General features: G+C 41.4%; 1 protein-coding gene across 1 annotated transcript in view; it reads left to right on the top strand.

Annotated features, from left to right (window-relative positions):
- Positions 1–25,002, top strand: part of igdcc3 (immunoglobulin superfamily, DCC subclass, member 3) — a 60,861-nt gene that overhangs the window by 4,788 nt on the left and 31,071 nt on the right. The window contains exon 2 of the mRNA XM_040011574.1: positions 1,129–1,434. Coding sequence (XP_039867508.1) covers positions 1,129–1,434 — 306 coding nt within the window. The remainder of the gene's footprint in view (positions 1–1,128; positions 1,435–25,002) is intronic.

Below are 25,002 nucleotides of genomic sequence, written 5' to 3'. Positions count from 1 at the left end.
CAATATATGAAAGTAATGAGAAAGTGGCCACTTTCATGAGTAAATCATATAAGTTTTTAATATTTCTTTTCCATATGGGTATTCATCAGGTGTGAGGCCTGGTGAGCAGCTATAAGGACATTAGGAACATGGTTACTGTTTGCTTCAGAGGTTAATGTGGAAATTATCAGCTTTGATGCAGTGGTTGGCATCCATTGTGACCCCGGGTAGTAAGGGTTGTTGAAAAGGACGGATGGCATTGAAAAAGGCTAAAAAAAGCTTCACTAACTTGACAGAGAAAAATAAATGTAAATTAAAAGGAAGATATTTTGTGACGCACATAAGATAAAAAGTGTATGATTTCACAAGGAGTTTTCATAAGGATTATGTATTATAGGTATTGGGTCCATTCATCTCTCCACCTTACATAGAATGCTGCAGTAAGGCCCCGAAGGACTACCGCGGAGGTCACGTAACACATATTTTACAACTATTACACTCACTGTGTAGATTTTTTTTTAATGTTAGGAATTCAGCTTTTACTCATTACTATTAAAGCTGACTCCTCTGAGCTTTATATGCACCTGTGTTTAATGTTAGGTCAAAGCAAAGCTGTGAAGAATCTTTAAACTGACAGTTACTCCAAACTCTGCAGCGCTCTTCCTGCTAACATTTAAACGGAGAGCACTGAATTGGTGATAAAAATAAAAATGAGATTGTAGTTTAGTAAAGCAGAAACAGTAAAAATGTGTGAATGAAATAGACTTAAAGGAAGTGAGAGCGTAACATGGGTAACGCAAGTTACTCGACTCGAGGTCGTGCGGTTTCCAGTAATCATACACAGCCAACGCCACCACATTTTGCACGCACACTCAATAGCTCAATCTGGAGCTGTAATGGAACTTGATTGGAAGGTCTGTGGTTCAGTCCCTGGCTTGGGCAAGATGAACCCTGAGTTGGCCCGGTGCATCTGTGTGACCAGGTGAATAGGTACAGAAACAAACAGTTTGTGATTGGTTGAAGGAAATTTGTTGTAAAAAGCCTTTTGAGTCCTGAGTTACAGTATAAAAGCGCTATATAAATATATAAATATTAGTCCATTTTACCATTTATTTTTGTGTTAAAATGTATGTGTTTGTGTTTCCTCAGGTGTGATGTGTGAGGCAGAGCTGTCCTTCACCTTGGAGCCCAGTGACATTATCGCTGTGCAGGAGCAGCCTCTCATGCTCCACTGCCAGGTGGATGGCATCCCCCCGATTACGACACAGTGGAGGCGTAATGGCCTACTTTTAACTCAGGACCAGCTTCATACCACCTTCATCAATGGCTCGCTGCTGATTGCACACTTCCAGAAGACCAAATCTGACGGCTCCTCTGATGAGGGCGACTACGAGTGCATCGCCCAGAATTCCTTTGGGTTGGTGGTGAGCCGTAAGGCACGCATTCAGGCAGCCAGTAAGTCTTTCTTTTGGTCATCAGCATAAATAAATGGTAGTAGCAGCGAGCAGTCTCCAGTAACTACTGAATTTTGGGGGGTAGTTTCTGGAAGTGAAATTTTTCAGCCAGGGAGGATTTTGCTTGGTTTAAATGCGTCGTACTTATTTGAATACACCGGTGCTCCCTTGCAGTATATTAAAGTGCACGGTGAAATAAACAGCAAAAGTTGACGACATATATGAATTACACTAAGAGATTTTTTTTTTGGACTTAAAAAAAAAAAGAGTCCAGCTGATGGTCGTGTAGAGGAAGTCTCCTTCACTCTGGAATTAGCTGACCATGATTATGATTGACGTCTCTGTTGATTTTATTGCTCTTTTGTTGTCATTATGAGATACTGGCTTCATCATCCTACATTATCCTATATCAGGATACCAATATATCAGTTTGTCTCGAACTGATTGTATTAACTGAATGGAAGTGAATGCAGTTACAACACAAGCAGAATCACAAGCACTTACTTGTGATTTTGAGTTATGATCATTTTTCTATAAATAAAATGTAAACATTGTAATGGAAGCTTACCTCAGGTATTTTGGTTTAGTCTCTGTATTGCTGCTGTGCATGCTCAAGTAAATGCTCTTAATATATCCCCAGCTGCTTGAATAATTTAATCTACGTCTTTGAGTGTAATGAACTTTCTGATGCTCATCTGCAGTGCTGCTTAGAAATAGAAGCCTTTTGAATTTAGCATTAACAAGCGCTCATACTGAGAGTCTCCAAGCTGCTTTGTAAGAGTGCAATAAGCTCGAAGAAACCCAGCAACCCACTCACTGGTAGAGGCATCAAGGTGCATTTTCTCAAGCATGACGACCAGACCCTTTGTTTGAAGTCCCTCTAGTTCAACGCCGTTTTCCCTGCGTTGTTGCCATGGTTAATTGTTACTGCATTTTTAATCTTGTCACCGTTTCGCATGTCTCCACTTACTTTAAATCAAAGGCATCCAGGATCCACACTCCTGCAGTTTTAGTGATACTGTACTGCTCCACATTGTGCCAAGTTAAGTCTTTTTCGAAGGCTCTGTTATGTATATTCTCAAACACAGAGATAGACAAAGGCTCACAGAAGCCTGTTGATTCCTGTGGTTATATGTAGACAGGGTACTGCTGTGCTGTTGTGCCCAATACAGCTTTTAACCCAGTGGGATAGGGAGGTTAGCATGGACGTCTCACTGGCCAGAGGGAAAAGTCACTGCAGCTCAGTGGCTGGCGTTGTCAAGCACATGCAACCTTTCACAGCCTCCCTAAAAGGTCTTTCTTTTCAAAGGTCATATTGAATCCTCTGTTGCGGCACATTTTTGATTCTGCATGAGGGAAAAGTCAACAGTAGTGCCCCTTCATTTCACAAAATGAATCAGGGGTAGGAATACTTGGTGGAAAAAAAAACCCCACATTAATTTGTGGAGCCTGACTGATGTACGATTTTTAACAATGCCCACACTGATATTTGGAGATTTGAAAAATACAATATATCATCGAATATTTTTTCTCTCTCACACATGCAGTGTGTAACTAGATCTAAATCCTTGCTGATCTAATATAACAACACAATTTAAAAATAATCATGTTTAAATGTGACAAAAAGTCGTGGATTGCTCGTTTATACTCTACCCAACTCTGCTCAGATCAGCTGGTTGTTGTCTTTGTGTCGTTTCAAGGACATGTGTTGCTAGCAGAAAAGTTGCTGGCAACACTTATACAGTGGTTGAAGGGTGTTTCCCCCATTTTTGCTTTTCTTTGTATTTATCGACAATTGGAAATGCAGATTCCGCAGATATAACGGCAAATAGCTAACACATACGGGAAATAGGCGATATATTGACTCAAGCTGATATATGAGTCAGGCTCTATTCATTTAGAGATTCAGTTTGAATCCCAGTTAGACTAACACATGGTCCTGGAGGGATAATAAGGTTTTGTGACCTAAAATACATTATTTTCAAATATAGTTAATTTGCATTTTTATGTAAAGCTGTTAAATATTTCAGTATGTATAGCATTAGCTAGATGGTTATTATTCTCTGGGTCAATTCCATTAGCAATATTTTTTGATGGACGAGAGAAACATTGATATATATATATATATATATATATATCAATGTTTCTCTAGTGTGGAATTGTGATCCAATGAAAGCATCTATTCCACTCTCCAACCATGCAACACTCTGCATTACTAATCTGCCTTGAATATATCTGAAATCCTTTCTGATGATTCCAAATCATATCATAATCACACTTAATTTTAAGGCCGAAACAATGTCAAGCTACGCCTCTCTAATTGTTATTTAACTGTGAAGCAAATTAATCTTTCTTTAGTTCAATGGTTCATTAGGGTTTTAGCATGAACAATTAAGAATTATGCAAGTGTGAAGCAGTCCTCTCGCTCCCTCTGCTTCTGGAAAATTCAATGAATGAAAACAGATTTAATGAGTGAACAGTGAATAAATTTAACCAGGAGCAAACCTCAAAGCAAACCTTGAGTGAACATGGTAGCTCAAGTTCAAAATCTTTCACGGTTGATTTATCCTGTTTTGACTTGGCTTTGTTCTCCCTCTGACCTTTTCCGGGTTTACCCTTGATTGGTATTGATTAGGTAGGGACTAGTGAATTACTGAAAGTCACATTCTGACCTCTGAGCTTTGACCCTCTGAGCTGTGTTGACCAGTTTGTTGACAAAGCGTTGAATGAGACAAGGCTTTGTTCTTGTCGTCAGTCTTCCTCCTTAATAGAGTTTCGATGAAAAGCCATCACTAAAAGTAAGAACTTGTAGTCTTAAAATGAAATAAACTCTTTTATCTGTCATGTCTTTGATACTTTTAGTACATATGCCATAAAATACTACAGTTTCATTTAATTGTTATCTTTCATTCTCTTCATTGTTGTAATTGATATCTGTTTTTTTCCCAATCTTGAAACAGGAAACACGACATGGCTTTCATGCCTGTATTATTTCTATTGCAGTATGTGTCTGAAATACTATACATTTGCTGTAAAGAGTGAAATAGTATTCCTTATTACTAAACCTAATTTCTGGCACTCCTCCAACTCCATGTTTCTGAGGTCACCTGTTCAGCCCAGATGTGTTCTCGTGGCACTCATCACTAGGTATTAGGTAAATAACATAAAACCTTGTTCTATTTCATCTTGTCTTGGCCTGCCAGAGTTATGCAGTGGGCATGGATTAAATAGGACAAAGTGTTTTCAACATTTTTTATAAAGACAAATGGAACAAAATAAGGAAATGCTCTCCTTAACAGGGCCAGTGACTCGTGTTTGTTTCTTTTCCTGTTCACAGTGTTTGTTAATGTTGCCTCTGTCTTTGTGTTTTAGTGGTAATTTGCTGGGTTATAGTCCCTCTCACAACAGAGAGTGACTTGCACCACTGTGATGCAATAGGTGGTGCGATTACTGAAGCCTCTTTATAGCCCTCCCAGTGGATGAATCCTCCATCTTATTGCACACTACCACCCTCCATAAATTTTACTTTTTATTTGCTTGACAACCGTTTGTGTGAGCTCACAGTCGGGAGCTGGTGCAGGACTGACTCCCTGTTGCCCCTCTAAATCGACAGTCGGTCCAGGAAACACTTGGAATTTTTTCCCTCCCAAATTTTATCTCTTTGATAGTCCGTTTCTCTCTCTTTCCTCACTTTCTCTCAGACCTCCTCATTAGCTTAGGCTCCGGAAGCTTTTCATCATTTGGATGAATGACAAGCCCGGTACAGTGGACCCAGCCAGGGCTCCCACCCCTCCCCCACAAGCACACCCTCGTCACCAGGCAACACACCACAAAAGCCCTCTGTTACAAAATAGCTTTTAGGATCAATTGAAATGACTTGCTTTTGTCTGTTTGTCTGGAATTATTTGGAAAGAGCTGAAGCTTTGGTAGGAAATATGTGTTCACCCTGTTCGACTCTTATATAGAGACTGCAGTTGACCTCAGGGACTGTTTGAAGAGATCTAAAAAGCCAGCAGTGTGGTCGCAATAAGCTAATTCACTGTGAATATGAGTCGGGAATGAAGTAATAAGTAGTAAAATAGCATCATATGTGCACGTGACTATGTTATTATTTTACAAATCGCTTCAGTATGCATAATATCCACCTTGTTTAGTCCAAAAACCATCACGTGAATTGAACTACTGTTATATGGCAGGCCTCTCAACAAGACTGTAATGAAAAAAACAAGAAACCGAGAAGGGGGGGGGGTTAAAGGACATGACAGAGGAAGCCTGTAAAAGTGCCTCAGTTTATACCCACGCCACTCATTCATGTGACTTTAACTCCTCTCTGGATGCAAATGTAAAGAAACATGTTTTCATCAGTCTACATGCAAAATTGCAGTTCGCCACTCCTCAGAGCTTTGTGGACAGATTGCCACGAGCGGCCACTCAGATTCAGACAGCAGCGAGGAAGAGTGATTTATGTGGAGCTGATGGTAGGTTTCATGAGCGTGTTTGTACTTGTGTGTGCACGTGTAGCTCTTGATCACGCTCCGACCTTCCTGTCCCCACCCCTTTCAGGAGCTCCTGCCTGGGTGACCGCTGAAGCTCCATCCTTACATCTCCTGTTAGCTCCCTTTGTCTGCAGGCCAAACCCTGCCTTCGATCAACCCCCCTCCCTGTTCCACCTCCCTTGCTCCTCCGAGCTTACCGTGAAGCAAGTGATCTCTCTGTCATATTGATCAGCAAAACATAGCTTTAATATTTAAACATAAAGCCTCTTGGCGGGCTCCTTTGTCTCTTGCCAAATGAGAATGAGTTTAATATAAATATTTTCACTTATAGAACAGTAATCCATCTGTATCCCTTTGAAAACATTGCAGACTTGTTGTTGTTGCCCCCTTTCGTGTGGGCAGGTACATAGGCTGATGTTAACTTGAGAGTGTTCCCTCCTGCTGTGTGGTCAGCACTCCTCCATCTGTCTGCCAGCATAGCTCAGATGAACTGATGGAGAAAGAATTTTTTATTTTTTTTTTTGCTCATAACGAGCAAGCTAAACTAATGAGAGCTCTGACCTCGGTTGTGTAATTGCACCAGAAACCGATTATTACTCTGCACCTGCTGACTCAATCTGCAGCTCTCATTGCTTGATTATGAATGCTCAGTTCTGGCTCATTTAAAAATCGGAAACAACAAAGCGGTTTTATTACAGCACGCTATTTTTCTGATTTGAGAGCAGGTTCATTTTCTAAAAGGCAACGACGATGGTCGTCTGACTATCCGTAACACGCTCCACTTCAAGTAAAGATGCTGTTTGCTGTCAGCAAGCTAAGTAAACAGCAATACTAAAAACCTCCTGTGGGTAGTTATGCTGACAAACGCTGAAACTTGTCCAGCAGTCCTGTGGGGAAGGAGCGGAGTGAATCTCTATTACGTCTGAAGATGGCACATCACTCACCTAAAAGCGGTGGAAAATTGCCAAGGGATTCCATTCTGCTCATGGCATGCCTTATCATCTTCATTTACTCTGTTTTTTTAAACAGAATCTTAAAAAAAAAACTTGGAATTTCTATCCATTTAACAATTTCTGAACCAACAAAATTAAGAGTGCAATGTTTGCCACTGTGCTCAAGTCCTAAGCTGTGCTCGGACGATTTCAGCCATGTACAGAGCACAGACATGCATGGAGAGCTCTAAATATCCACTGTTAGCTGCTCCATAATGTGAAGGATGAGCTGGATTCAGCATCCTTAAGCTTTAAAAATAACTGCCTGCATAAACAGCATCACTTGGCAAGTGAAGCCCACGAACAAGGAAAAGGATGCAGAAGGGTGTCGATGCCGCTCAGAGACTAAATGTGTTTAACTTAGTCCTCTAGAGGCACTTCAGTTATGACATGGATTTAATCGCATCACTGTTATTTTTATGGGATCCCTCTTGAAAATGCAAATAAATCTGCGCCAGAAACCTAAGAAAAAAACTTACGCACATTGCACACACACACACACACACACGCGCATGCACCATATGTAACAAATTGATAAACAGATATCTACGCATACACAAACTTTGCTTCTTTTTGTCAGTGCGCCAACTTTCTAAGCAGCTGCTCTCAGCAGCTGTGTACTCTGTAGCTCATTCAGATTTCATTGTTCTACATATTTCATAGTTCTTTGTGTCACCTCTGGAAAACACAGACTGGAATAACATAATTTAGAAAGTAAATGCCTCAAAGAAACAGCTCATCGCTGGGTAGATTCTAGACATTATTCGATGTAGATTATTTGATGTGCCTTGAATTTGACAGTGTGGTAAACAAACAAGTGAAAAGGAAGAAACAAAAGGTTAGCTCTAGTCTCAAATTCAAGTTCAACCTGTGTATGACTGTCAGTGGATGTGTACGCGATTCTGTTTGTACGTACATATGATGCTACCTTTGCTTGTGTGTCTTGATTAAAGTGGCACTCTGTTAATGAAGTCTGCGGCCGTCTCTGGACCACCCCAGCTATTCTCAAACAAACAAATGAATAGGGGGCCTAAAATTCCTTCTGTCTGCTTTTAAGGCTCATGGGAGGAATTCCTGAGTAATAGAGGTGAGAGGTGACAGAAGAGAGAGCAGAGGCCGGGCCAAAGGTTGGAAGAGGCGGACTAGTCTCCAAATGTGGAATTTTGCTTTGGCCCCACATCATTAAGATTTTATATTATGGTTTGAACCACGTAGGTTTTTGGCTGCAGGAAGTCATTTTTATCAATCGCGTCCTCCCAGGGATAGAAAGATAAGGACGCGTGAGCTTGTTTTGAGCGCGTGTTATGGTGTTCCTGTGATTCCAGGCTTGACGAAGGGCTTGGTTAGCTCTCGCTACTGCCCCGTCACCGCGCTTCACTACACTTAACAGAGCCTTTATGGCCAGATTGCGCAGTTAAAAGTCTTTACAGGGGTCTGCACCATCCACCAATAAAAACACATAAGGCCCCTCTTTTTGTCTCCTTCTTGGCATGCATTCTGTTTTTGCATCTGTGAAAATGTGTAATAAGGACAAAGACAGGCGGGAGGTGGAGCCAGTTGTGGATATTATTATCGCCCTCTCAGTTTTTCACAAAACACACACACACATACACACACACACGCACACACAGGGGGGCCCTCAGTCCAGTTTTGCATTTTGTTTAAGCAGGGATCAGGAAATCTTTCTGCCAACAAGCAGAAGAGTCTGAGACAAAGGCCTGTCAGTGATGGGCAGGCAGCAGCTCTCCTTTGGGCCTCTGCCATCTCTTTCCCACTATCTCGGCTCTGTTTGTGTTTGTGTGTGTTGGGGTACCTCTCGGAGCAGACCAGCAGCTATTGTCATTTATGAAATGCAGGGGCAGTGGAGTGGCTGGGAACAGGCAGAGGCTGTGGAGATGTTCAGCCTCTGGTGGCTCTGCTTTGTGACGGTGGCCCTGACCGTTTGTTCTCCTGACCAACACAGCTAGCTGTGGCTGAGGCCCCCTTTTGTCACTCCTGACTCTGGGTGGGTGTGTTTCCCCGTGCTCCCTCCCGCCTCTTTCTTCCCCCTCTGTTTCGGCATTGACGTAGAAATAAAGGGGTCAGAGGTCATAAGGGGCTGGACGATGAGAGGGGGTCCTTATCTGGGAAACGGTGACCTTTTTGTGTGCACTAGGGCAGAATGCCCCTCCCCTTTTTTCTTTTAAATTCTACTCCCATCACGTTTCGCCTCTTCCAACACTCGGTCTTATTCCCCAGTGGGGACCCATCCCCCTAGTATGATTGCCCCGGGGCAATGGCAGTGACCTTGGATTTGGCTGTGAAATAAAATGACCCAACCCTGCCACTGCACCAGAGAACTAAGCCCGCCCTTTCCCAAATAAGCGATGCAGCAGCCTGTCTTTTTTTCTGTAAATATCAGTAAAGATATTTATTTGTGCCTGTCACATTTTCAGTGTTGCTTTTGATCTTGCTGATATTTACACGTTTCAAACAATACTGGCTGCAGGACTGATTAATCGATTAATTTATTGATTCAGTAAGAGGGAAGATGCATGGCAGTGTTTTACACTGCTCATGCGACGATAATGACTGAGTTGCGCATTAGAGCTATTTTTGCCCTAAAGTGACAGGATTGAGTGACTACACACTACAGCTTTTAAGTCATGACCTCAAAGTAAACATGTCAACTTGATATTGTTGTGTAGTCTAAGAAAAAGGGAATTCCATACTTAGACATATAAAAAAATGAGCGCTCTTGCTACTGTAACGTCTAAATGGAACAGAGAAGTTGTTTTTGAATTACATGTTGCTGCACAGCCTGCAACCCTGCTTCCATAGATACTGAATTTAATGCTAACCTTTGCTGTAGTTAGATACTTTTGTTATCATGACATCACAAAACTGTGACATAATCGTAAAACATGTTAAAGCTGTCTAATTTCCTTTATATCTGTTTTCAAAAGAGAAAAGAAGTTTATGAGTGTCACAGGAAGTCTGTTGAAATGCTTAAACTTAATTTATCTAAGTTTAATTATCCTAGTGTGATTATCTTCCTTTCATAGTTTATATAGGCCAGTTTCATATAAAATGAATACTGTAGTGTTCAGCGTACACTCTTCTTCAGCTGAGTTTGAGAACTTTTGGCTCTGGGTTCAGACTTCCTGGCCAGCTGGTGCCTTTGTGTGTGCCTACGTAGGGTTTTTTTCAGAGTGCTCCATCCAAACACATGCATGTTAAGTTAATTGCTGATTTTAAATTGGCGGCGGAGTAGATGTGAAGTGTGTGCCTTTCTCTGTTGGCCTGTGACAGACTCGCAGCCTGTCCTGGGTCAGCTATTGTCTCCAGCCTCTTACAACTGTGGTTGCAACTCACAGCCTGTGAAGCCATTTGTGCCATTTCTGAGCAGTGCAAATAAATAAATAAATAAAAATAAAATCTAGCTAATTAAACTGATTTAAAAAAAAAATAAAGTGTGTATATTTTCAATAAGTAAACTGGGGTAAGATAAGTTGGGCTGACCAAATTCTTTTGTAACTTTTTCTTTTTTTGCCGTGTTGAAATCCTTTAGCTTCCATGTGAGCATCCATGCATTGTTGTTGCATTTACAGTCAGTCTGAAACGAGGAGTTGTTATAACAGCATAAACTCACTGAGGTCCATAATCTTTACTTTCTTCCCTCTATAACTACACGTATTTGAAGCGTTTGGGGGTAAAAGCCTGTCAGGCTCCACAGTGTGTGCAGAGTTGGTCGTCAGGGATAAAACGAATTCCACAGGAACCAATTAGAAGCGGCTACTGCTGGCATAGGATGAAAGATTTCTGAGATGGCCAGTTTCCTGCTGGCAACCTGTTTGCAGTGTCTATAGTTCTGTTAGCTTTGTTCTGTATGACTTTGGGGAAATCTAATAATTGAAAAATGCGCAGTTTCATTACAATTTTGCATTATAAATTATGAGTTCTGCTGTTTAGAGTGATTTCTCGTCAGTATACATTAGATACAGAGCAGTCGAGGTTATAGTAGAACATTTTCTTCCGCTGTTGTGAACTGATAGTCCACAGGTTTTGGACACTGGGTTGTATGAAATAAAGCATTTGAGAATGTCAACACATTATACAAGTGCGGATGATGCTCAGAGACTTATAAAATCTTTGAGCATTTTAAATGATTTCAAATGGGGGGAGGAATGAAGAAAATATTCCTAAGGCCACAGCAAAACAAGCCGCGTGAAAATCCAAGCAGGGAATAGGTGAGACAGATGAAAGTGGAGCGCAGCAGGGAGTGAAATAGGTGGAGCATGTGGCGGTGGTCTCGAGTGATCCCTCGGCCTCTCCGGCTCTGAAGGCTGGACCTTGAACCAGGAAGGAACATTCCATTCCGATGCTGTGCTGGGACCTCTGACCCCCACAGCTTTGTTTCCGGGGCTGCTTTCGACAGTCACCAGGGGTACAAGGCAACATCGGGCTCACTTAGCTCAAAGAAGCACGTCTCTGCCGTTTGAACATGCCGGAAAACTGCTCCCCCGACCCCGGGCTCGTAATTCATCTCTGTAACTCGCACATTACCTTCGCTTGCGATCAATTAAATGATCTGACAAGGACATGTGCGCAGGATTGCGGTCAGAGACTGTACATACAATACGTTGACCTGCCGCTTTCCCTTAACATGAAGGTGTGTTTCACTCTGAAAGCATCAATGAAACATTTAATTTCCTATCCTCAAGTGACGGAGCAGAGTGTCGGATCCTTTGCAAGAGCTGTTTTAAAAATTCGTCTTTCAGTGAGCGCTGCGAGGCGAGATGTGTTTATTTTGTAACCTTATAAAGAATTTGTATCATCCGTCTGAATGCCGTCTTTAATCATTTTTATGAATGCATCTCAGATTTTTTTTTTCTTTGCAGAAGTGGTTTCATGTCATGTGTTAGTAAGTCGTAAGGCAGACCATTTCATTGCCACAGCTTGAAAAGATGAAACATGATACTAGCGGTGTAATGGCCCTCTCCATTTTCCAGCATGGGCATTATTTGTGAGAGGTAAGACAGCTTTAGAGGGTTAGGTGGCTGATGGCGATTTGGACGCGTCGGTGATATGTGCTTATGTCTGACAGCTTATAGTTGTGCCCCTCCTATCCACTGCAAGGAACAGATGAGATGAGAGCATGACTGTCAACAGAGTCCATGTTACAGGTTGCTTATGCGTTCTTTGTCAGTGGACATAAATTATACGAATACTGAAACACTCGTGTTTTTGAGAGGGATTTCCTCAGACAGGACTCTTGATTAAAGACGCGTTTTACAGCATGTCACAAAATTTCACCTTAAAGAAGTGATCTCAGTGGAAAAGAAATATCAACTGAGTATTCTTAGTGCTATTAAATTAATCAATCGTTGGCTTTCCATATTCCCGGGTGAAGATTAATCGACCATAAATATAATCTGTAATTGCAGCCCAGAGGCGTGCTCCTGACAGGAGACTATATAGGGAAGTTACTAAAATTATCCCTCTTGGCTGCTCGAAAACACAATTAATCATTGTGATCTTGCGTTAATCCTCACTGATTGACAGGAATTTGATTTACAGGAATCACTGTAAAGATAATTCATTTAATTTCATTGTTCACTGGACCTCAGAAACAAAATATTTCTCTCAATTTATGTAAATCCAAAGCTGCTCTTTGTTTATTCGGGCCCCGCATGTAGTGTCGCGTTATCAGATGGAGCAAATTGTCGCTGAATGTAGTGTCTGCACAGGCTTTGTTTGCACCCGCTATAGGTAGCGGCAGAGACAAAGGGCTTTCATTTCTCACCCACCGTCTTGTAACACTAAGTGGTTGTGACAGGCTCTGCACTTGCCTTTCCTCCCTGTCTCTGCTCCTCTTCTTCCTCTGTGGTAATTTTTTTCTCATGATTTCACGTGAGCTAAGCTCCATGCGGTGGGCGTGGCAGGGGGAGACACACATGTGCGTACAAAGGGGGCTATGGTGGGGGGAGGTTACTGACTGCATATTATCATGGATTCATCGGGCTCAGGGTGGAGGCGAGCATTGGGGGCTGGGTTCCCCGAATGAGCAAGGGGCAGTAATATCCCTGGTGACCGCAGTCAGCTGGCAGCGTGAATGGAGGAAAGAAGGGAGGGTTAAAAAGATAGTGAAAAGAGAGGAATGGGAGGCAGGCTTTGAGTTTCCAGGCATCTCACCGAGAGGATGTGTTGGTGTCAGTGACTCAGTATTGGAAAACGAGGTGATGGCAGTTTTCCATACATTAGCAGCACCTGCTGTTACCTAAGATGCTCCTTAGGCTTTAAAAGCTGCTGTGACATTATTCCCTATTGCTTCTCTTCCTGTTACGCAATATTTTCCAGTCTTCAGTGCATACATTTTTTTCATCTCTTTCAGTGCACATGGATATGTGTGTGCGTATTGCTGTGAGAAGTTAAGAACAGCACAAAGCAATTGCTAGAAATATCTTCCACTAATCTTGTCGCCGTGATTGATGTCACAGCATCTCTTCTTGGAGTAATTGAGCTGATATTTACAGCATTCAGGGTCTGATCTTTTTTCTCTCACTGTCTTTTTATCCTCCATTTAGCTCAGCATCAGGCAAAGCCCAAAAAGAAGCAGGTGGTTTACCCAACCAGCACTGTTATGTTTTCTTTTCTCTCATGTCGTTCTCATCAGTGTATTCCCCCCCCCATCAATGCATCTCTCTTTGCCACGCACTTGATGGCAATGTGTTGCCCAGGATTGTGATTAATGGCCACAATTCAGCCTGATAAATTCCCCTGAGTGGGTGCCAGTTGGCTTACGCAGAGAAGAAACTCATTACTGCTGTCAGCTGAGCTGACGGCATAGAGACGGGTGTGAGCAATTGTACATGTGCTCGTGTGCGTGTCCGTGCAAGGGAGGGAGAGAAACTAATTTCTGTGCATGTTACTGAGTCTCTTCACCTTTTTCCATATAGAAGCCATCATGCATGAATAAGTGTGTCCACGTGTTTTAAGCTGAGGGTAAAAGTGACAGCGTGTCCCAGGGCTGGTGTCTAAGTAACATGGATCATTTCTGAGAAATGAACGAGCCTAACTCACCGCACACAACCACCACAGCTTCAGGTCTTTAATGGACAATCTCGTGCACACCACTGCTTCATCAAACAACCATTCTACTTTATAATATCTTAGATATACTTGGCATATATATGTATTCTTATTTTTATAATCTGCCATTCATAAAAACGGTCTCTAATCGCTACTAAGATACACAAAACAGGTGATTTAAATGTTACGTCTTTGTGTCCTCTGTTAAAGTCATTTCTTGTTAAATAATGGACAAAAAATCTTTTTAAAAACTATAATTACCTCCCTATTCTTATTGATGAGGATGTGATGGTGAGAGAGTGAAGCAAGAATGGAGATAAAAAAGGAAGAAAGACGTCTAAAATGAGAGTAAGTCTGCACAGTACGGATAAGCAAATGCATGTGTCTTTTTCCCTGTGAGATAGCTATCTACATTCACTGACACCACAAAGGGGGCAAAATGAAGACTTGAGGACGTACAGACAGACCGCATGGATGAAAATTAACTGCATGTGTGGCTTTGCTGTATAGTTCAGGACACTGAGTCATGATTGGAAACAATATAAAGTTATTCTATTTGTTTAGTGCCTGCAAAATATACATAGTGTCAGTATATTGCTCTAGATTCTTTTTCTAGTTTTCTGTCAAACATTTTTTTTAATCAAATTATTTGCTTTAAACACCAAATACATGAATATTTGAAAGTGACAATGGCAGGTATGGACTTGCAGAGATTTAAAAGATGCAAAGATATCAGCTTGTTGGACAGCTAACTAAGAGTGCATGGTTGGAGTTGGTTCACTGAGGGGTTTCACTCTGTCTAGCATCACTATGATATCGTTCATTGTTGGAATACTCTGATGTGCTACATAAAGCAAATATATTTTAATGTAAATGAGAAGAAAATGCTGAAATCAGCCTCTTTTAAGTATATTTACATGTTATTTCCATATAACATGTTATCTAAATTCTCCATTAATGCAGACAGTCACGAGAGACCTTGTTCACAGATCTGTTTAACAATTAAAATTTTGTATTTTTGAGAAGTTACATTGAAATCCTGGAAACCCATCCATTATCGTCTCTGGGCACCGCTTCTCGTGTAACCAGTCGATATCAGGGCAAAGAGTTACAGTTCTGTGAGTCAGCCATTATTTATGAATGCAGATAGAGTAAGAAAAAAAAAGCCAATAAAAGATGAATTATTTCAGTAGATGTATCTTTTTTTTTTCTTGCTGTCTACAGTGGCTGTTTACCTGCTTTCAGGCAAAGCCCGCTCATACACTGAATGGAAAGCAGCCACATAAATCTTGTTTATAGTAAATTATAATTCAGTCTTGGGAAATTTATGGGTCTTAATGCTGAATCTAGAAAAGCATTAGTGCTTACATTTGCTGTTGACGCCGTTATTGTTTTGTATAGCTTCAAGAAGCGATCGATCCTAACAAGAATCCATATTTTGCTGATTTAGCTTTAGCTTGTGCAAAGAAAAATCCTTTAAGGTTTTTTCTGATCCACAATGTCGGGGGAAACAAAAAGTGGATGTATTGGAAACCCCGCAAGCAGGATTAAAACTCTAAATCTGTCACAGTGACTGATTTGTTTCGGGTAACTTTTCGCGGGTTTGCATGTTTGGAAGCTGTGATGTGATAAATTCCCAGTGGTAACTGCACAACTGGGGGCCCAGGCCAACTGGACCTCCCTTTTGGGAATTCTGTTGTGTTGTAAGGGATGGAGTGATGCAGAGGTGAGATTTACACAGCCGTTTTAGCCATTTGGGGAGCAAGCATTTAAGGGTGCTATGAGATGCAGTGGAGCGCACGGACCGGTCCCGCCCTGCGTCTTTCAGATTTCCCATGGGAGTGCCAGATGTGGGGTCATCCATCTACTCAGGGTTCAGACCAAGCGCCTCCCTTCAAAGTCATTTTCAGATGTGTAGTTAATGCTGCGCGCTGCACTCTCAGAAAGCAGCACATACACACACGTTCATATGTATCTAAAAAAATTCAAATTTTACATGTGTGTTCTTTTCAGCAGCATTCTGTTATCAAGACACAACAGCACAAATTAAAAAGAAAACCTTTTCGTGGGAGATTCATCGTGGCCTCTTCAGTGTGGCTTACCAACCCAACAGTTGTCCTCTAATGAGGGGGAAGTAATGAGTGTTAGACTGAGGAGAATTGTGATGCCAAATGTTCACCCAGGTTGTTATTCAGAGCCTCTGCTGTCTGAGGTCCTCGCTCATTTCTGGCTTCACAAAACAAGAGGCGTAGACCATCCAAAGAGGAATTTAGTGGCATTTCCATTTGAATATAAATCTCATTTAACCCCAGATAACTCTAAACGTTGGAAAATATTTCAACAAACGGCAAGTCAAGGATTAAGAATTGTAGGGTTTTACTTTTGTGCAGAGAGCATACGGCAAATGAGCTGAATGGAGGACAGCACATAATTCATGCAGCTATGTGGCTGATAGGAGAGGCGACTCATTTGAATTCTGAAGCACAAGTATTGGTGATAATTAGATATGTGACTTCTGGGGAAGAAGACAATTGCATGGAGAAGACATATGGTGCTTCCCAGCAATAATCAGGTGTGAAAAAGATTGTAGACTCTTTTCTCTTTTTTACTGTCAGCAATAAATGTGCGGCGATTAGGAGGTTTAACAAAAAAAAGAAAAAATCAACTGGAAAACATGAAAATCATCACGATGCTTACGGCATGAGTGGAACTGCGAGTGAAATGTATTCCTCTACGACTAAATGAATTTGAGGACGCTTACGAAAAAGCGCCCATTGTTCCCTGAAACGCTCCAGAGAAAGGAATTTCATTATGTTTAAGGATTTACTTTCAGCTGCCTCGCAAGTTAAGGAAAAAGTCAGACATTAACAGCCCAAAACCTGAACCGCTTTCAACTGTCTGCTCATTTTTCTTTTATTATCTTCTCCGAAAAACTGGATATGCTTTTCTGCGAATTATATATAGGACTGTACTGTAATGGTACAAAACATTTAGTTTCCTCCCATGCATCCTGTATCAACATAAGTAAGCTGAATAATGATTTTACCTTGGACCAGACTGCTGGTACTTTTATTTAGTTTTTTTTTGAGCCATATGAATTAATGTGTTTGAGGCCATCACACATAATAACATGGTAATGTGTCCGAGGGATAAACAAAGAAGTGGCTCAAGTTAAGCAAGAAGAGATCACATTCTTTAAGAGAGGCTCTACTAATGGGAGAAATGTTCATTCACTGACCCGTTTGTGTCCTCATGTCCTCTTTAACTATTCATTTATTTGATCTTTTTCTTAATCTAAATTTAGATCGTGGGCAAGAGGCAGAAACTCAAGTCAAGACGAATGTTATTCATATCAGAGACAGCACAGGGGCTCATTGGTTAGTGATTTTGGTTCCCTGTGTTCGGGTTTCTGGTCCTTTCTGGATGGTATTTGCGTGATGTCTGATGTTTTCACATTTTCTCTGAGCATTTGTTTTCACGCACGACCACAAAAAGCATTCTTGCCTATTTATGGCCCCAGAAACTTTCGCGAATGAGATTCTAAATATGAAAAGTTTCATTTCCTGGTTAAATGAATATTACACAAAAATACCCTGGGGGGGTCCCCATCCTTGGATTCTTGATTCAGATATGCAAAAAAATAACATTTAACAGGGAAAGACTGATTAAAAACAAAACTCAGAAAGAGCAACAGACGGTGGCAATATAGTGGAAAATATGAGCAGCATATCAAGGAGGACGCCAAGCTGCTTCCAAACTGAACAATTATGCAAACATGACTTGAGTCACAGCACCTCCTCTACACTTTGAAGACCTGGAAAGCGAGCACAGATAATGTTTCTCTTCATGTGTGATGTGTGAAGTGGAGCTCTCCTTCACCATGTACTCTAGTGGCATCACTGCTGTGTTCATTCCTACTTAAAGCAAGACAGGGTGGCTTGGTGCCATGCTTTAATCCTATAACTCAGTTCTCCTCTTCTATACTCGGCAGGAGGACAGAATACAAAAGTGCACAAAATGTAAGCACGCAAATAAAGACGGCCAGCAGGGCCAAACCTTATTAATGCTTTGGCTAACGGCTAAAACTGCGTTTTAGTCACACGACAGGCAGAAATGTGCGTTTGCATTCTTTTTGGCAGCTTTGTAAAGCCGTGTGTATCTGTGGTCCTCTTTGATAAATCTCAATCACTGTAAAGCTGCATGCATGTGCACAAGACTGATTTCCATCCAAATCTGTAGTCACGAATGGATGTAGACAGTCCCTTAATTAATCATTTGCATACAAACATGTTGTTTGTCCCACAAGTTATTAGACTCGCCCATGAAAACAGCAGCAAAGAAGAAACACAATTTCATGGAATGTGATTCTTTAAATGATCATTGGAAAATTGGAGAAAAAGAAAGGTGGTTTTCCGGGATGATAAAAAAACATTGAACAAAAACCACCAAAGACTAAAAAAAGGGACTGAGGTTATTAACTGTGTAAGCTCAGAGCAAAGGACTCTGGCAGATGTACAAAAGAAATGGTCACAGTAGGAAGAGAGGCAAACAAGGTCATCAGACCAGTGAATGATTAGTATGCACAGCTGCAGCTATTTACACCCCTAACAATTAGCATTAAAAATGTATTACTAATAACATTACAACCAATAAAGAAATTGGCCACTTTGTTTCTGTTTTTACTTCATTCTTTGTCTAATTCACAACGTCAGGCTTAATCTCTAAAAATGTTTAGATGGTGTGAATCATGCATTAAATGCACACAATCTAATTACACATTCTTCCTTTATGAATGCCATTTCACGTGTGGGAAAAAGCATACGCATGGTTTTTGTGCATACTCATCATTTATTCATCCAGGCCCTTGGGCTCTGTGTCTGAGACGATAAACAGTGCACACTGGATGAACCCCCGCGAGACCCTGCGTCACTGTTATTGATGTACTTTCCTCTCCTGCGAGTGTGCGAGGGTCCTCTAGTGTCCGGATGATGCAAATTTTATCACCGGGGGTGGGGGGGTGTATGCCCTAAAAATAAGCTGCAAAGGCACCAACTGCGCACGCATCCTTCAAGTGGAATTATAATTATTAGAGTACAAACAACAAAACGTCCACGCTATCCACAGCTGCCCACGTGCATGTCCAACAGAGTATAATCCAGGCATTGGGCGACACTGAGCCTGGACATGTGCTCATGCGATAAAAGAACAAGCTTAGGCCCATGCACCTGCATGTTAAAGAGAGACAGCTGTTTTCTAGAATAAACAACGTAAGTCTTTGGAAAGTCGGCTGCGATGGTCATGAGAAGATGTTTGAAGTTTTTTTAATGAGTGTGGAGTTTTACGCTTAGTTTGGCCTTAAATGTTACAAAAGGCCTGCTTTTTTTTGTTCTCTTGCATCAAATCCCTTCTTAATTGCTCGCGAGTCTCTGAATACACAAAATTCTTATTTGGCAGTTGTTATTTTCCTCAATCAGTAAAAAGGAAACAGTATCAACAAGGTTGACAGCTACAGGGAGAAGGAGTTGCAGTTAATTTCAAATCAGTTCTACTTTTCTTGTTATGGGCTTGTCTGTTATTTTAGCCTCCTTTCTCTGTTGTCCTCACTCAGCCCTCTCACTCTCCTCTTTTCTCTCCTGCTTGTCTCTAATCTTACCCAAGATGTGCCTGGGAATTATTTGAATAATCCCCTAATTTACAGCATCTGCTGTGCTTTAATAGGGCTCTCTTTAATTAGGGTCTACTTGCAGTAGTGAGCATGGAGATTTGGGGCTAAGGTCTAGAGTGAGAGTGCAAGGGGGGTGTTGTGGGTGGAGCAGAGGCAGGAGAAATGTGGACGAAACGTGGAAAAAAATGGACAGTATTTAGTTTTGGGAAACACCTTTTTTGATACAAAAATACTAACTGGCATTTTTTACAGACTCGGCTAAAGAAATGGGACTAATTGGAATTTTTGTCCCAGGCTAATTGTAACAAAGTGACAAAAGATTTAATTTAAAATTAGTTCTTCACTAAGTTTTCTGTCACGTGTAGACAAAGATGGGTTCAAGGAACTGTTACACGAGTTGACTTGAAAAAAAAAAAAGACAAGAAAGTCTGACTTCTTGGAAGCAAAGTTTTGCATTGTACTGTAATTCATTAATTGACTAATTTTTTTAAGGTCTTCATCTCCAGGTAATACAGTACAGTGCTGTGAGAAATTACTGTATCTTTCAATTCATTGTCACCAGACTGGCTTTAATTCCCTCAAACTTTAGCTGTCTAACTGTGAAAATGATTTTATTCATCACTTTTTCTGGTCATCATATTTTGTCATCGTTCTTGTCATTATTTATATTGTCTCATTCTCCTGAGGGATAACTCTTGTAGGACTGCTGCTCTCTCTACCTCCGACAGGGACCCCTAATAGCAGCCATCAATCTTAATATGTTTAACACTATTGATCAGCACAACAAACTGCACACAATCACACCACCGGAAAGCCAAACAAGTCTGCAACACAATCAGAGAAGGCCATTATATTCTTATCAAAACTGTTGTGTAATGTGAGAGGGGCAGAGTTCACATGTTTAGCTGTTAGAAAAGCAAAGAAAAGGTTGGTAATTCCCTCTAAGAAAAATTACACTCAAAATTGAAGTGGACACAATGCTTAGTTTGTATAAATTTTAGCTAATCTCTGTGTTTTTTCAATGCCATCTGTGCACAAAGGCCTCATACCTTGGTGTTTGATTCAATTACAAGACTATGACTCATTCTCCGTCTATATGGAGCAGAGTCACACTGCACACTGTGTTAGCGGTGTGGTCCTGGAAATGTAGTGTCAGTCTGTTGAGTGGTTTACCAACTGCTGTGTTTCAAGCTGAGATTTGAAGGGATTTAATTTTGTTTTCATTTTAGTCGTCTGCTGATATTTATTAAACATAAAAATCAGATTTGTAGGTGATATCACAAAAAAATTAAAAAGGTAAACAGGGCCTTTTTCTTCTCAAAATGGAGAGTGAAGCTGACAGAAAAAAAAAAAAGAGGATCGTACACATGCAAATTGCCTTATAAATCTTATTACCCATATAGTATATTGGTTGGAGTACTTGTCATATAAATGATCAATCAGTTTGGATTCTCAGCTTCACATTCATGTGAACATCTGGTACTTCTGGGCTCAGGTGGCAGGTGTTGCACCTCAGCTCATGCTTTTGCTCCTGCAGGTTCTGATGTTCATGTGTCGGCGTGAAGCATTAATGGAGGGAAATAAATGTGTGTGTGTGTGTGTGTGTGTGTGTGTGTGTGTGTGTGTGTGTGTGTGTGTGTGTGTGTGTCACACCAGACAAGACCAGGTGTAGCCCTACGTATCGTAGGTGATAAGCATCACACACCACAAACCAAAGCCTGATAGCGGGACTGGTGAGAAAGAGGTGGGGGGCTAGTGGGGCAGGGAGCTAATAAAATATCACATCTGCATTAAAATGCCAAGTCCAGGGTCCCAGCACACAGCCTGCTATTTCAGGGATACCTATTTAAAGGCCGTGGAAGCACGGACTCTGCACGCCGTTATAGCGGCGTACATGTACACCATCTCCATTATTTATGGGTCTCATCTCTGGTTTACTGAGTTGGGGGTGGGGTGGGCACTGCAGTCATCACTGCCGCTTCGAACAACATGTGCTTAATGATGTCACAGACTTGAGAGGACCCGAGGGGGTGGGGAGAGAGGTGCGATGAAGAGCTGGGAACGGTTAAAATGTGGAGTGGGGCGGGAGGGTGGCCGCAGGCAAATGGAAGGAAGGGCAATGACATTACAACATAGGGGTTCACCGGAGAAGCTTTTTCACGACAGCTGCTGTTTTGAACATTACTGCAGGATATCTGCCTCTCTGCTAGCATCATTAGCGCTGTCATATCACTGAACACCCACATGTGACCACAGGTGCTTGGAAATCATGAAAATTTCTCATCTGGCTGCCTGATTTAGTTGTTGCAGTTGGAGATGCCAAAAAATAGAGCAGTTTTGGGCAGTTTTTAGTAATGGTGTTAATTATTATCTGTGGAGTATTTGTGTGAGTGTTTCACAGAGCAATAAAGAAATGGATCATTACTTGGGGCTATTAGCCAAAACTTCACCAGTAGGGTCATTTCAGTAATCACCGTTTGGTCTACGTTTCTTCATTAGATAGATACAAGCTGCTCACATGACAGAGCTAAAAATCTGCTATCGAAACGTTGAAGCCATTGTACTTGGTTTTCTCATTTAGCATCATCATCATCGGCCCTCAAGTCTGATAGTCAGCGATGGTATATTTTCACTTGCTTTCATATTTCATCCTTTGTGCGTCTTTGTGGGAAAGCGGGGGTGACATTTTTTCCTTTCAAAGAGATTTTCATGTTAATTTCGGCCCGATTCCGATTTATTGTTATGCGACTTCATGGTAAATTGTGCAACACGCAGCAGGACAGTGCCAGTCACTTTTGACAAGATCTGATTTACAGCTTAGCTCCTTGTTTCACATTTCCTCTCTGTGACCTTCCCTCATATTACTCCCTCAATCATTCTTTTGTGGTTGTCACCGAGAAACTGTCAAACATATGTTCGAGGAGTGATCTCCTCACTGTGCGCCTGTGTATGGATTTCCATTTAGTATGCACCCCAACCATTCTTTCCCCTATTGCAGTAATTAGACCTGCTCCATTTAAGCCGGCGGCGTCACGCTGGTAGTGGACAGTCTTTAATCATGTGAGAGTGTCTGTCAACACTTAGCAGAGCAGGAGATAGACAAACAATGGCAGAACAGGTCTTGTTGGAGGTGTGTGTTTGGATGAGTAAAATGAATTGTTGTTGTCTACTGCTTTTATTATGCTTTGAGCACAAGGAGGAGGTTTGATAGGGTTGTGTGTTTGGATGTCTTCGTATGCGTTTGCTATAGCTTTGCTAAATCACGTTGATCTGCTTCTGCAGCATACACCATAAAAGTCAACTAAAGTGCAGATTATAAATGGCTGTTTTTCTTTAGAGTTAATCAAATTCTCTGCCGCATGCATTCATTTGTGGGTGTGACCCCGCTGTGATTTTTGAAATTGTGTCTGATTTTGCGAGGGTTCAATAATAGGAGGACTGTGGGCCTCTTAGAGAGACTATGTTTTATGCATGAGGGCAAAGGGTGGGGCCCGTTAGGGGGTTGTGTCAGTGGACACACACAACAGCCAGATCAGCAGACACCCTGACTACTTGGCCGAGATCCACAAGAAAGACTTCTATAGACACTGGTCCTCCTTTGTCCTGCAGCATTCAAGTGCCTCAGTGTTCCCAGTACACACGGACAGTGCACACAGCTGTGTGCGTGCATGCCTGTATCTTAATTTGAGACTTTATTCCAGGACAGCGCTCGTCTTGCATCATATCGGTCACCTTGACCTTCTTGTTTTCCGCACATTGTTTTTCTGAAGGATTTCTAGCCATTTCACCTAAGCGTCTTTCATCAGCAGTGGCAGCACCTTCAGGGCTTTAATTCAGTGCCTTCTGCCAGTCTTTCTGCCCCAGGCTCAGTATGACAGCAGGCCAGGGCAGAACGTATTGTTGATTGCTTTTGTCTAGAAAAGAAGTGCAAGCCCATAAAAGTGTTTCTATGGGGCCACTTGAAATATACAATAATAACTTCTGACAACTTTACAGTGGGTTTTCATCATTTTATAAACTGAAGTGTTCCCAAGCTTGCAGTTTACTGTGTCAGAAGGAAGAATTGAAAAAAAAGAGCTGAAATGGACCATAATGGTGATTTGGTGATAAAATACTTCCGATGCTCTCGGTGACTTTAAAGCCATGTATGCTTCAGAGTGATGTTACATTTATTAGGTAGGGCATTGTGAGAGCCGTGTGGCCCTTTGAGACTGACGAACAAACTGAATTACCCCAGTAAAAATGGACCGCTGCTTTTGTGAGGCCTTATCATTTCTTAAGAGAAATGATTTCACATGGTATCTTCAGAGAAATATGCTACAGCTTCATAAGTCATGGCTTATGAAGAGCGAACTACTGGAAGAAAAGTAGATTACCATGATTTAATTTTCATTAGAGCGCCATGCATCTATTCCAAGATCTAAGGTCAAGTCGTGTTTGAGAATGCCACGCTTCTCATTAAACTCTGAAATGTAATAATCACAGTGTTGCAGCCGCTGGTATAAAGTAGTGCTTCTCTAAATGAAGTATCCACTCTCTCTCTGTGCTCTCATCCTTCAGCATCAGTGGTTAAGGTTTGTTTTCTTCATTTCTATATGCATATTTTAAACTATACATATTTCTTTTCTGGTTCTGCACAACAGGAAAACCTTGACAACATTCAAAGTGCACACAGTCAGTAGTTCAATACAACAAAGCTAATGCTACACCAGCCCAAGAAGTCAGAGAAAGAACTACCAGACAGCAACCAAGCATAAATACGCTTATTAGGTATTGCTGCCTGCAACATAAAGGTCCTGCAAGTAATAATTTAATGCAGGCTACATGTTGGAAGGGGGTGGGGGGGTCTTATGAAATAATAAGGGGTCTGTTCCCGTTGTTATGCTAACAGTTTTCGGAGAAACCCCTCTTCCTCCAAGTTAATTATGGTTGACATTTAAATGCACTTCTGTTGAAGAAGGTGGGAGAATTGTGGAAGAAGAGGGCCTCTCTCTAATTGAGTTTGTTGCTGGCTCCACCTTCGATGCCGCCTTTGTTCTGCAGGGAGTGGATATGTGAACTGCAGCTGAATGAGGCTCTCTGTGGGGATATTGATACTGGCTTGGCTATATGGTGCTGGCCTTATCTATGTTGTCTTTATTTGCGTTAGCATGCATTTTGGAAACATATGTTTCTTACCTGCATACAAAATGTTTCATTAGCTGCATATGAAGGACAGGCACAGTGGCAGCAGAAAAATGTATCACATCCTCTCAAGCAGTTTGCATGCTCTCACAGAAATAGCTATGCTTTTACTTCTTGAATGTGTTTCATTGTGTTGTTATTTGTAGGATTGTTTTCTTTTT

Source organism: Simochromis diagramma, unplaced genomic scaffold (genome assembly GCF_900408965.1).
Source record: "Simochromis diagramma unplaced genomic scaffold, fSimDia1.1 OVJJ01000603.1, whole genome shotgun sequence".
Taxonomy (NCBI): Eukaryota; Metazoa; Chordata; class Actinopteri; order Cichliformes; family Cichlidae; genus Simochromis; species Simochromis diagramma.
The sequence above is the reverse complement of the archived record's forward strand: the minus strand, read 5'-3'. Positions and strand labels throughout refer to the sequence as shown.